Source organism: Ranitomeya imitator, chromosome 3 (genome assembly GCF_032444005.1).
Source record: "Ranitomeya imitator isolate aRanImi1 chromosome 3, aRanImi1.pri, whole genome shotgun sequence".
Taxonomy (NCBI): Eukaryota; Metazoa; Chordata; class Amphibia; order Anura; family Dendrobatidae; genus Ranitomeya; species Ranitomeya imitator.
Window position 1 is genome coordinate 807,186,356 of NC_091284.1, and position 13,311 is coordinate 807,199,666.

Here is a 13,311-nt window from a genome sequence, read left to right on the forward strand (position 1 = left end):
TTAGACCTAATACTATCTAATAGACCTGACAGAATAACAAATCTGCAGGTGGTTGGGCATTTAGGAAATAGCGACCACAATATTGTGCAGTTTCACCTGTCTTTCACTAGGGGGACTTGTCAGGGAGTCACAAAAACATTGAACTTTAGGAAGGCAAAGTTTGAACAGCTTAGAGATGCCCTTAATCTGGTAGACTGGGACAATATCCTCAGAAATGAGAATACAGATAATAAATGGGAAATGTTTAAGAACATCCTAAATAGGCAGTGTAAGCGGTTTATACCTTGTGGGAATAAAAGGACTAGAAATAGGAAAACCCCGATGTGGCTAAACAAAGAAGTAAGACAGGCAATTAACAGTAAAAAGAAAGCATTTGCACTACTAAAGCAGGATGGCACCATTGAAGCTCTAAAAAACTATAGGGAGAAAAATACTTTATCTAAAAAACTAATTAAAGCTGCCAAAAAGGAAACAGAGAAGCACATTGCTAAGGAGAGTAAAACTAATCCCAAACTGTTCTTCAACTATATCAATAGTAAAAGAATAAAAACTGAAAATGTAGGCCCCTTAAAAAATAGTGAGGAAAGAATGGTTGTAGATGACGAGGAAAAAGCTAACATATTAAACACCTTCTTCTCCACGGTATTCACGGTGGAAAATGAAATGCTAGGTGAAATCCCAAGAAACAATGAAAACCCTATATTAAGGGTCACCAATCTAACCCAAGAAGAGGTGCGAAACCGGCTAAATAAGATTAAAATAGATAAATCTCCGGGTCCGGATGGCATACACCCACGAGTACTAAGAGAACTAAGTAATGTAATAGATAAACCATTATTTCTTATTTTTAGTGACTCTATAGCGACAGGGTCTGTTCCGCAGGACTGGCGCATAGCAAATGTGGTGCCAATATTCAAAAAGGGCTCTAAAAGTGAACCTGGAAATTATAGGCCAGTAAGTCTAACCTCTATTGTTGGTAAAATATTTGAAGGGTTTCTGAGGGATGTTATTCTGGATTATCTCAATGAGAATCACTGTTTAACTCCATATCAGCATGGGTTTATGAGAAATCGCTCCTGTCAAACCAATCTAATCAGTTTTTATGAAGAGGTAAGCTATAGACTGGACCACGGTGAGTCATTGGACGTGGTATATCTCGATTTTTCCAAAGCGTTTGATACCGTGCCGCACAAGAGGTTGGTACACAAAATGAGAATGCTTGGTCTGGGGGAAAATGTGTGTAAATGGGTTAGTAACTGGCTTAGTGATAGAAAGCAGAGGGTGGTTATAAATGGTATAGTCTCTAACTGGGTCGCTGTGACCAGTGGGGTACCGCAGGGGTCAGTATTGGGACCTGTTCTCTTCAACATATTCATTAATGATCTGGTAGAAGGTTTACACAGTAAAATATCGATATTTGCAGATGATACAAAACTATGTAAAGCAGTTAATACAAGAGAAGATAGTATTCTGCTACAGATGGATCTGGATAAGTTGGAAACTTGGGCTGAAAGGTGGCAGATGAGGTTTAACAATGATAAATGTAAGGTTATACACATGGGAAGAGGGAATCAATATCACCATTACACACTGAACGGGAAACCACTGGGTAAATCTGACAGGGAGAAGGACTTGGGGATCCTAGTTAATGATAAACTTACCTGGAGCAGCCAGTGCCAGGCAGCAGCTGCCAAGGCAAACAGGATCATGGGGTGCATTAAAAGAGGTCTGGATACACATGATGAGAGCATTATACTGCCTCTGTACAAATCCCTAGTTAGACCGCACATGGAGTACTGTGTCCAGTTTTGGGCACCGGTGCTCAGGAAGGATATAATGGAACTAGAGAGAGTACAAAGGAGGGCAACAAAATTAATAAAGGGGATGGGAGAACTACAATACCCAGATAGATTAGCGAAATTAGGATTATTTAGTCTAGAAAAAAGACGACTGAGGGGCGATCTAATAACCATGTATAAGTATATAAGGGGACAATACAAATATCTCGCTGAGGATCTGTTTATACCAAGGAAGGTGACGGGCACAAGGGGGCATTCTTTGCGTCTGGAGGAGAGAAGGTTTTTCCACCAACATAGAAGAGGATTCTTTACTGTTAGGGCAGTGAGAATCTGGAATTGCTTGCCTGAGGAGGTGGTGATGGCGAACTCAGTCGAGGGGTTCAAGAGAGGCCTGGATGTCTTCCTGGAGCAGAACAATATTGTATCATACAATTATTAGGTTCTGTAGAAGGACGTAGATCTGGGTATTTATTATGATGGAATATAGGCTGAACTGGATGGACAAATGTCTTTTTTCGGCCTTACTAACTATGTTACTATGTTACTATGGTCTTGCAGGAGGTTCGTGCAACATTTGGGAGATAGGGAGACTTTCTGAAAAAGTGGCTAATTTTCCGAAAGTCTCCTCCAAGAGAGTCGAAAACTATGATCTAACTTCTTAACCACTGGCCTGTTGGGGGCTGTTGAAGACTGGAGTTGGGGAACAATGGGTTGGACTGAGGGAGAAGACTCCATTGGCCACCTCACAGTCCCCCAGCAATGAGCTTAAGGTGTTCCCGTGGGTTCCAATAACAGTTAGAAGAACCTTATCTCTGCACTCCAGGTCTGCCATGTATGGAAACATATTAGGATTGTAATAGAATACTATAGGATCACATGGTCAAGTCGAATATATTATTAAAAAAATGGAATAAATTTGAAAAAAAAATGAGATTAACAATGTTGGAATCTCATGAAAATTTAACTAAAACCGTACAAATCTACATATAAACCTAAATAAAAAATCAGAATGTGGCACAAAAACAAGGGATTTTTGTTTAGAATTTTTAATGCAAAATTAGAAAAAATATAGTATAAAATGTGAAAAAGTGTAGAATTGCTGTTTAACCCTCATACTCAAGTTCTAGGGAGGCCAAGATGGTGCTATTGAAAATTACAACTCATCCATCAAACAGAAAAACAAAACAAAAGCCAACATACCCACATACCAGAGAAATTGTGAAGGGGATCAAAGAGTCACATCTTTAAAAAAAAAAAAAATCTCATAATTGATTGACACTTTTTGTTCTGCAGAGATCACTTCTCAGCAGTCTAATTATCATCATAAGTAGGACTACACCAACAGGTGAAACCTATACAGGAGATAACAGAGGATACATCGTTGACTATGGATAATGTCACAGGTCATTCCTTCCCTCCTCCCTGCACGATGATCTCTGCAGACCCAGAGCATGCCCACAATGCTCCATCGTAATAGTCAATGGACATCTCCAAACTATTGTTTCTCATCGTCCAAGATCTTACCTTGCCTTTTCAATTTTCCGGCACTTCTGACAATTTCATTCACCACGGCAGCTCCACTTTGTGGGTCCAGGCCTCCAAACACCCAGGAATCCCTGTGGCCCCCAAGGATGACATATCTGTCTAAGAAGGACATTGGCCTGTTTAATAATATAGCACGGTGCTCTGCAGAACATCATGGCCTAAAATTGATACCACCATCATCCCCAAGAACCTGTCATCAGACCTTTTATGGAAAATAAATGTCCCTTCACTGTAATCTCATGGGAATATTTTTTTTTAAGGCAGTTTCCTGTGAAAATCGGCAGTTTTCTTGCTGACGGGCAATATTATGCTTGCCAACGTTCATGGATGGTCTTTTGGACTGATTGTGGTACATCAAAGGCCTGGCGAGTACCATTTATCTTGACCCCTCCTTATTCACGCCCCATCATCTGCACCCTAAATGTGCAATCAGATGCCAGGACTGATTTCAAGGAGGTTTTAGGTAGCTGCTTGCAGGTTTGCCAAATAATCCAGAAGGGCTCTCCTTATTCCAGGAGCCAGCTAGATGTTTTAAGGAAAGCCGGCAAGTTTTTTCAAAGTGAATCTCTACTGGTCACTAGTCATGGCTTTAATTGTGACCACTCTTTCTTGATTGGGATTGAAAGTAAGGTTAACTGTTCCAAGTGGGGCAACAATAAAGGAAGAGTAGGCGTGATCAGCAAACCACAAATTTGCAGAGATCGTTCCAATTTTTCAAAAACAATCCTGGCAAAATTGAGGATGTACCGGACTGAAAAAGAGTGGGGATTTCGACAAACCCCATCCACAAATGTTCAGTTCCTGTAATGGGCAGAGTTAAACCTTTCCAAAATTGCAAACATCTATGTTGGTAACTAGATTATGCACAGATGAGTATTGGACAGAAAAAAATCTGCTTGTTGTGGTTCAAGTACGGACCGTGATACACAAACTAGCTGCGGATGACGGACCATGACGCAGATGTGTGAAGAAAAACTCCTCTGACGGGTTTGCGTTGCAGGAAAACTCCAAGAAGAGATATATGAAAGTTGAATATTAAAATATTTGTACTTGCAAACGTTTATGCGCTTTCTTCTCATACCAATTCCCCTGTGTGACAGTTCCCAAACATTACTGCCCCCTGAATGTGCATCTGGGCTGAATCTGATGACCCAGTATTTGAGCATCAAGCAAAGAAGTGTTGGAGGAACATGGTCTTGCAGGAGGTTCGTGCAACAATTGGGAGATAAGGAGACTTTCTGAATAAGTGGCTAATTTTCTGAAAGTCTCCTCCAGGATAGTCGAAAACTATGATCTAACTTCTTAACCACTGCCCTGCAAATCATAGGGTGAGCCGCTGTCACTTCTCTTCCTCCCCAAGTAACCTGTTCTTATCATTGTGTGACATTATACAGAAATACTTCTATATCACCATCTGCATCAATGTACACATACTTCCTGGCTTAGTTTGGAGCGCCCCGTCAGGGCAAGGGGGTACTCGGTAACGGGTCCTGCGGTTCACAGGGGGATGTCACGGTGGCTGACCCGGTCCATGGCCCTGGGACGTCCATATAAAAGGGAAAGGTCTTTAAAGGGATAAAGTTTATGTTAGTGACGCCACCTGTGGTATTCGGTCAGGGTGACCGACGCTGCTTTAAGGGGTCCGCTGGGGTGATGTTATGGCAGCTAGATGGTATAACTTCCCACAGGTGAAGTATATCCCTAGGGCTTCACAGTATATAGATGGTGAATGGCGCAGTGAAGAACGAGGACACAAGGTTGCAGTCTCTTTACTTTTACTGAAGACTTCAGCATCCACAGTCCAGGGCACCAGATCGCAGAGAAGGCAGAGTCCGGCCGATTCGGAGGCAAGTCCAGAGTTCCCTTATCCAGGTGGAAATCAATAACCTTCCCTTGCGCTGTAAAGGTGTAGTCCATTACTGCATAACCTTCAAATAAGGTTCTCACAGATGTAGTGTCTCTCTCTGTCCCCGTATAGGATAGGACAAAACCCGTATGACTGGTGACTTGAGCCTGTTTATAGGGTCTCTTAGATAACCAGGCTCTGTGGGGTGTCACCGTGCCTCCTGGGTGTAGGTGCGGACAGGTAACATGCAATTAGCTGTCCTGCCAGTCTCTGAAGTAAGGCGTAGAGGTCCATAATACCTCGGTGTTCTGGCTACTGGTGTTCTGCGCCTCAGAAGGAGGCAGCCTGCTCGGGGCTGGTCCCTTTCTGGTATCCTCTCCTTTGCTTTGCCTTCCTTCACGCTTGCTGCAATACAATTCTGCCTTCAAAATGTCTCTTTCTGGGAGCTGCAGCTCTGAGGGCATGCACAGCTCTGTGGACCCTCTGTCCACCTCAGACTGATGTCTCGAACTAACTAACTTTCCCTACAGACTAACAGTTCAGTTATATATATATATGGGGAGTCACCTAATAAATAGGATCAGAAGCTCCCCCTAGTGGCCTGGAATATGAATGTGTTGCATGTTTGTGATACCTGGATGCAGTTATCCTTCCTTGCCTCTGAACGTAGCATCACTCTCCCCGAGAGGAAAGCGACACTACTGCAATGACCAGGACCCTGGGGCGCCGCAGAATAGTAACCCTCAACCCTGTGGTCAGGAGATCACCGTTGATCTCAGACAAAATCTCTGACAATTGACTATATTATACAAGTATCACAATAGTCCACGGTCACCTGGCTCCACCGCGCCTTTGATGGTTCCTATGACATTGTAAACTCTCCTTATCTCGTTGTAGGAATGGATGTGCATCTTTACCTTCCTGAAAGAAAAAAATGGAAGCAGGATATTCAGGAACTTAGGATAGGTCATCTATTAAGATCAGTAGGTTTCTGTGTCTCAGCACTCCCACTGGTCAACTGATTGAAAGGGTTGCACTTCTAAATGTCACAGCGCCATACATTGTGTAGTGGTCATGAAAGGTACTGCAGGTTCTCTCCCATGCAAGTGATTAGGAGACAACTTGCAGTACCATTTACGTCCACTAGCTGTGCTCCCTCCAATGCTGTTTGGCACCTTCAATCAGTTGATAAGGAAGTGGTCCCATGCCCATGTGATATTGATGACCTATGCTAAGGATAGGTCTTCAGTATGTAAGTCCCATGACAAAGACAGATCAGTCAGTAGAAAACTAGTCACTTACTGGGTCGCAAAGCTTCCAGAGAATCCAGGTCCGATGTTATAAGACACATTTAGATTTCCCTTCCAAGTGCTGTTTGGGGCTGAGGCTCCTCCTATATGACTGCAAATTATAACACAATTATTATAACCGCACAGTGAGCTCCCTCTAGTGGTGACTTCAGGAAGAGAGAATTCTATCATGAAAGCTGCTCTTTTAAAGGTTTTACACTAAAGTTAAAATTTTCACATTGGAATTTCGTAAACCACGAGGGATCTGCATGGAATCACAGATGCCATGGGAGAAACCAAAAAAAGGAGATACATCACTTGGACAGAAATCAAGTAATGTAAATATTAACAAGAACCTATTATTAAAAAAAATGTATAAAATCCAAAGCATAACCATAAAATTATACAGGAAGGTAATAGCTTTTTCAAATCGGCCTCGGTGAATAAAAGGAAAAAATAAAATCCTACTACACAATTTTTTTTTATTATATATATATATATAATTTTTGCATCCCTTTAATTTACTATCCAATGAAGCGAATACTAATAGCAATACTCACCGTAATAACACCTCAGCATCTTTATAACCGATAGGATGGACTGGGATTTTAGGAAGTCCTACACCATTTTTTAAATCTGACCTGTAGGCGTATTCTGCCAAAACATCAGAACCATTACCTAATATGACATTGGACACCAGCACACAATACAGTAGCGGAAAACAAGGCTTTAATCACAAGATACTCAGGACCCTTCCATATTGGATGAAGCTTAAAGCCATGTCCAACTTGGCAATGGAGGACATGAAGGATTCTGAATGTGAGCAGTAACCGATGAAAACCACCAAGGAACATCTGATGGTGGATCCAGTATATGAAGATACATTACCTGGAAATGGAAAGTTATGATGGACCTAAAATTATCTAAGGCAAGCGCTCTGGTTTTTGGGAGTGTTGATGATCATTGTTGTACTGGGACCACAACCACTAAATCAACTGGTATTGAAAAGAGGAGCATTGTAGGGAACATGGTACCCATTAAAGATAATGGACCATATGTTCTGAAGACATGCTCTTGAGTTAAAGGGGCTTTCCTTCTTAAAAGAAATAAAAAATAGCACTTAAATGTTCATAAATTAGTATTAGCAATTTACCAATATAGTTCTAGTTTGGAAGGTTCGCTGATGTTCGGCTATAAGGCCCAGGCCAGGTAGGTCCTTTTCCAGTTTTTGTCCGATACAGAACAGTATTTCCTGTGTCGGCATGTTACCAAAGCTGTACGTAAAGGGGGCTTCCAGACAGGTATGTCATTAGTAACGAGAACCCATCTTCGATATACAAACATTGGTTGTGACACAGAAGGGGTCCGCATTAGCTATGGCAATAAGCAACAGCCAGCCTCTTTACATACAGCATTGTTCACAAGCCGACCAGGAAAATGCTGCCCTGTGTCCGACACAACCAAAGATGACCTGCCAAATCCTGGGACCAAACCTTGTAGCCGAAAATTAGTCAGAAGCATAACTAATTTAATGACATTTTATTACTATTTTTGCCCCTTTCAGAAGATAAGAGTTTTGCTCTCAAAGACTCATACTGCAGAACTGTCCTGCTAGGACAACCTTACATGTTTACATAGTTACATAGTTACATAGTTATTAAGGTTGAAGGAAGACTATAAGTCCATCTAGTTCAACCCATAGCCTAACCTAACATGCCCTAACATGTTGATCCAGAGGAAGGCAAAAAAAACCCATGTGGCAAAGAGTAAGCTCCACATTGGGGAAAAAAATTCCTTCCCGACTCCACATATGGCAATCAGACTAGTTCCCTGGATCAACGCCCTATCAAGGAATCTAGTGTATATACCCTGTAACATTATACTTTTCCAGAAAGGTATCCAGTCCCCTCTTAAATTTAAGTAATGAATCACTCATTACAACATCATACGGCAGAGAGTTCCATAGTCTCACTGCTCTTACAGTAAAGAATCCGAGTCTGTTATTATGCTTAAACCTTTTTTCCTCCAACCGCAGAGGATGCCCCCTTGTCCCTGTTTCAGGTCTATGATTAAAAAGATCATCAGAAAGGTCTTTGTACTGTCCCCTCATATATTTATACATTAAAATAAGATCACCCCTTAGTCTTCGTTTTTCCAAACTAAATAGCCCCAAGTGTAATAACCTATCTTGGTATTGCAGACCCCCCAGTCGTCTAATAACCTTGGTCGCTCTTCTCTGCACCCGCTCCAGTTCAGCTATGTCTTTCTTAAACACCGGAGACCAGAACTGTGCACAGTATTCTAAGTGTGGTCGAACTAGTGACTTGTATAGAGGTAAAATTATGTTCTCCTCATGAGCATCTATGCCTCTTTTAATGCATCCCATTATTTTATTTGCCTTTGTAGCAGCTGCCTGACACTGGCCACTGAATATAAGTTTGTCATCCACCCATACACCCAGGTCTTTTTCATTGACGGTTTTGCCCAGAGTTTTAGAATTAAGCACATAATTATACATCTTATTACTTCTACCCAAGTGCATGACCTTACATTTTTCCCCATTAAAGCTCATTTGCCATTTATCAGCCCAAGCTTCTAGTTTACATAAATCATCCTGTAATATAAAATTGTCCTCCTCTGTATTGATTACCCTGCAGAGTTTAGTGTCATCTGCAAATATTGAAATTCTACTCTGAATGCCCCCTACAAGGTCATTAATAAATATGTTAAAAAGAAGAGGGCCCAATACTGACCCCTGTGGTACCCCACTGCTAACTGCGACCCAGTCCGAGTGTGCTCCATTAATAACCACCCTTTGTTTCCTATCCCTGAGCCAGCTCTCAACCCACTTGCACATATTTTCCCCTATCCCCATTATTCTCATTTTATGTATCAACCTTTTGTGTGGCACCGTATCAAAAGCTTTTGAAAAGTCCATATACCCTACATCCACTGGGTTCCCTTGGTCCAGTCCAGAACTTACCTCTTCATAGAAGCTGATCAGATTAGTCTGATATGAACGGTCCCTAGTAAACCCGTGCTGATACTGGGTCATGAGGTTATTCCTCTTCAGATACTCCAGTATAGCGTCCCTTAGAATGCCCTCCAGGATTTTACCCACAGTAGAGGTTAAGCTTACTGGCCTATAATTTCCGAGTTCAGTTTTTGTTCCGTTTTTGAATATTGGCACCACATTTGCTATACGCCAGTCCTGTGGCACAGACCCTGTTATTATGGAGTCTTTAAAGATTAAAAATAATGGTCTATCAATGACTGTACTTAATTCCTGCAGTACTCGGGGGTGTATCCCATCCGGGCCCGGAGATTTGTCAATTTTAGTGATTTTTAGACGCCGCCGCACTTCCTGCTGGGTTAAGCAGGTGACATTTTTATCACTAGACATTTTAGAATTTTAACAAAATTAATAAAGGGGATGGGAGAACTACAATACCCAGATAGATTAGCGAAATTAGGATTATTTAGTCTAGAAAAAAGACGACTGAGGGGCGATCTAATAACCATGTATAAGTATATAAGGGGACAATACAAATATCTCGCTGAGGATCTGTTTATACCAAGGAAGGTGACGGGCACAAGGGGGCATTCTTTGCGTCTGGAGGAGAGAAGGTTTTTCCACCAACATAGAAGAGGATTCTTTACTGTTAGGGCAGTGAGAATCTGGAATTGCTTGCCTGAGGAGGTGGTGATGGCGAACTCAGTCGAGGGGTTCAAGAGAGGCCTGGATGTCTTCCTGGAGCAGAACAATATTGTATCATACAATTATGTTCTGTAGAAGGACGTAGATCTGGGGATTTATTATGATGGAATATAGGCTGAACTGGATGGACAAATGTCTTTTTTCGGCCTTACTAACTATGTTACTATGTTACTATGCCTCCTCACTACCTACTTCCTTTAATTCTCTAAATGCTTTCTTTTTGTCACTTATTGTGCCCCTTACAGCTCTATTTAGCCATATTGGTTTCCTCCTATTTCTAGTATGTTTATTCCCATACGGTATATACTGTGCACAGGTCCTATCCAGGATGCTAATAAATGTCTCCCATTTTCTTTGTGTATTTTTGTGTCTCAGAATATCGTCCCAGTTAATTGCACCAAGATCCTCTCTCATCCGTTGGAAATTTGCCCTCCTGAAGTTTAGTGTCCTTGTAACCCCTCTACTACACATCTTTTTAAAGGATACATGAAAACTTATTATTTTGTGATCGCTATTTCCCAAGTGACCCCCAACCCTTATATTTGATATGCGGTCTGGCCTGTTGGTTAATATTAGGTCTAGCAGTGCCCCCCTTCTTGTTGGGTCCTGAACCAGTTGTGAAAGGTAATTGTCTCTCATAATTGTCAAAAACCGATTACCTTTGCTGGAACTGCAGGTTTCTGTTCCCCAATCTATTTCAGGGTAGTTGAAGTCCCCCATAATAATGACTTCTCCTTGAGTCGCAGCTTCATCTATTTGCTTTACGAGGATATTCTCCATTGTCTCCATTATTTTTGGAGATTTATAACAAACCCCTATCAGTAATTTATTATTTTTTCCCCCTCCCCTTATTTCCACCCACAGGGATTCTACATTTTCATTAAATTCACCTATATTATTGCGCAGGATGGGTTTTAAGGATGATTTTACATATAGACACACCCCTCCCCCTCGCTTATCTGTACGGTCATTTCTGAACAGGCTATAGGTGCAATAGACCAGAGCAGTTATAAGTGAATTTGCTCTTTAGATCACACATATTCTTCCTCAGTTCACATGTTGGTTGGTAACCTCCAAATGACACATATTCTTCTCATCAGGTCCCATCTTGGTTGGTAACCTCCAATTGACATATGTTCTTTCTCAGGTCACATCTTGGTTGGTAATCTCCAATTGACACATGCTTTTGCTCAGGTCCCATCTTGGTTGGTAACCTCCAAATAACACATGTTCTTCTTCCTCAGGTCCCATCTTGGATAGTAACCTCCAATTGTCATGTTCTTCCTTAGGTCCCATCTTGGTTTGTAACCTCCAATTGACATGTTCTTCCTCAGGTCCCATCTTGGTTGGTAATCTCCAATTGACACATGTTTTTGCTCAGGTCCCATCTTGATTGGTAACCTCCAATTGATACGTTCTTCCTCAGGTCACATCTTGTTTGGTAATCTCCAATCGACACATGTTCTTCCTCAGGTCCCATCTTGGTTGGTAAGCTCCAATTGACATGTTCTTCCTCAGGTCACATCTTGGTTGGTAGCCACCAACTGGCATGACCACAAACCAAAAGGTGATGGATTTACCGAAAAGAAATAGATGTGATCTAAGCTGAAGAACAGTAATAGAATCTAGAACATACCTTTTGCTGGATAACCTGGTGTTAGAGGATCCCCTGCTCCATTAAGGTTCAGCACATTACCACGTTGGGCACCACCACCTGGCAGGTTCCAACCATCAGGATAGGGCTCAACCCCTGGAGCGCAGTAATCAGCTGGATCGGAGTACAGAATAATTCCCTTGGCTCCTGCTTCTTCTGCATTTCGAACCTTGAGTATCAAGAATAAATATCACCAAATCACCAAAGTTTACCCTATCCAAACCACACTATGTCTTCAAAACCTGTCTAGCAGTTATCTCAAAGCAAACCTGTGCTAGATTCCTCATTTTTTGTGACACAAGTGATATCCACCACCACAAGAGCCATGACAATGCAGCTATTCCCCATTTTTTTTTTTTTTTAGAATCCACCTTACTGTTCCAGAGATATGGACCTTTTTATTTACTGCTAATGTTTTATGATCTTTATAAAAGGGCATGTCTTACAGGGTAATCATGCAGGACAGTTGTGACGCTAGTCAAAACCAGGGTCGTACTGGCTCACCGGAGAACCGGAGGATTCTCCAGTGTAGCCCAGGCACTGACACCTGCTGGAATACTGGCCAGCAGCTGCCAAAGGCCCTCACTGCTCTGGGGCCCCCAGCCAGTGGCTATGGGGTCCCTGAGCCAAGGGGGCCCGCCCTGTGCAAGTGGAGCAGCAGCAGGTGACAGGAAGCTACGTCTGTCCCCGCTGCTAGAGAGAAATGATTATTCATGCCTCTCCACGCCCCCATGGGCATGGAGAGGAGTGAATACCATTTCACTTTAATAGCAGTCAGCGTTAGCCGCAGGCTGCAGCTAATACTGCCTGTATGTAAAGCCCCGCCACCACCGCTCCTTCAAGACCTTGCCCTTTTCTGTTTTTGCGTTCTCGTTTTTCGCTCCCCTCCTTCCCAGAGCCATAGCTTTTTTATTTTTTCATCAATATGGCCATGTGAGGGCTTGTTTTTTGCAGGACCAGTTGCACTTTCGAAAAACATCATTGGTTTTAGCATGTCATGTACTAGAAAACGGGAAAAAATTCCAAGTGCGGTGAAATTGCAAAAAAAGTGCAATCCCACACTGGTTTTTTGTTTGGCTTTTTTGCTAGTTTCACTAAATGCTAAAACGGACCTTCCATTATGATTCTCCAGGTCATAATGAGTTCATAGACACCAAACATGTCTAGGTTACGTTTTATCTAAGTGGTAAAAAAATTCCAAACTTTGCTAAAAACAAACAAAAATTGTGCAATTTTCCAATACCTGTAGCACCTCCATTTTTTGTGATCTGAGGTCAGGTGAGGGCTTATTTTTTGTGTGCTGAGCTGATGTTTTTAATTATACCATTTTGGTGCAGATACAATCTTTTGATCACCCGTTATTGCATTTTAATGCAATTTTGCGGCGACCAAAAAAACGTAATTCTGGCATTTCAAATTTTTTTCTCGCTACTTTGTTCAGGTTAATCCTTTTTTCAGTT

At 41.9% G+C, this 13,311-nt stretch overlaps 1 protein-coding gene across 2 annotated transcripts in view; it reads right to left on the reverse strand.

Moving 5' to 3' along the window:
* The window catches only part of LOC138671249 (putative N-acetylated-alpha-linked acidic dipeptidase), a 147,490-nt gene that overhangs the window by 50,004 nt on the left and 84,175 nt on the right, over positions 1 to 13,311 (reverse strand). For both annotated transcript variants that reach the window (XM_069759249.1, XM_069759248.1), the window contains exons 6-10: positions 11,834 to 12,020; positions 7,040 to 7,133; positions 6,493 to 6,591; positions 6,026 to 6,111; positions 3,324 to 3,443 (exon numbers count right to left, since the gene is read on the reverse strand). In XM_069759249.1, the coding sequence (XP_069615350.1) occupies positions 3,324 to 3,443; positions 6,026 to 6,111; positions 6,493 to 6,591; positions 7,040 to 7,133; positions 11,834 to 12,020 (586 nt within the window). The remainder of the gene's footprint in view (positions 1 to 3,323; positions 3,444 to 6,025; positions 6,112 to 6,492; positions 6,592 to 7,039; positions 7,134 to 11,833; positions 12,021 to 13,311) is intronic.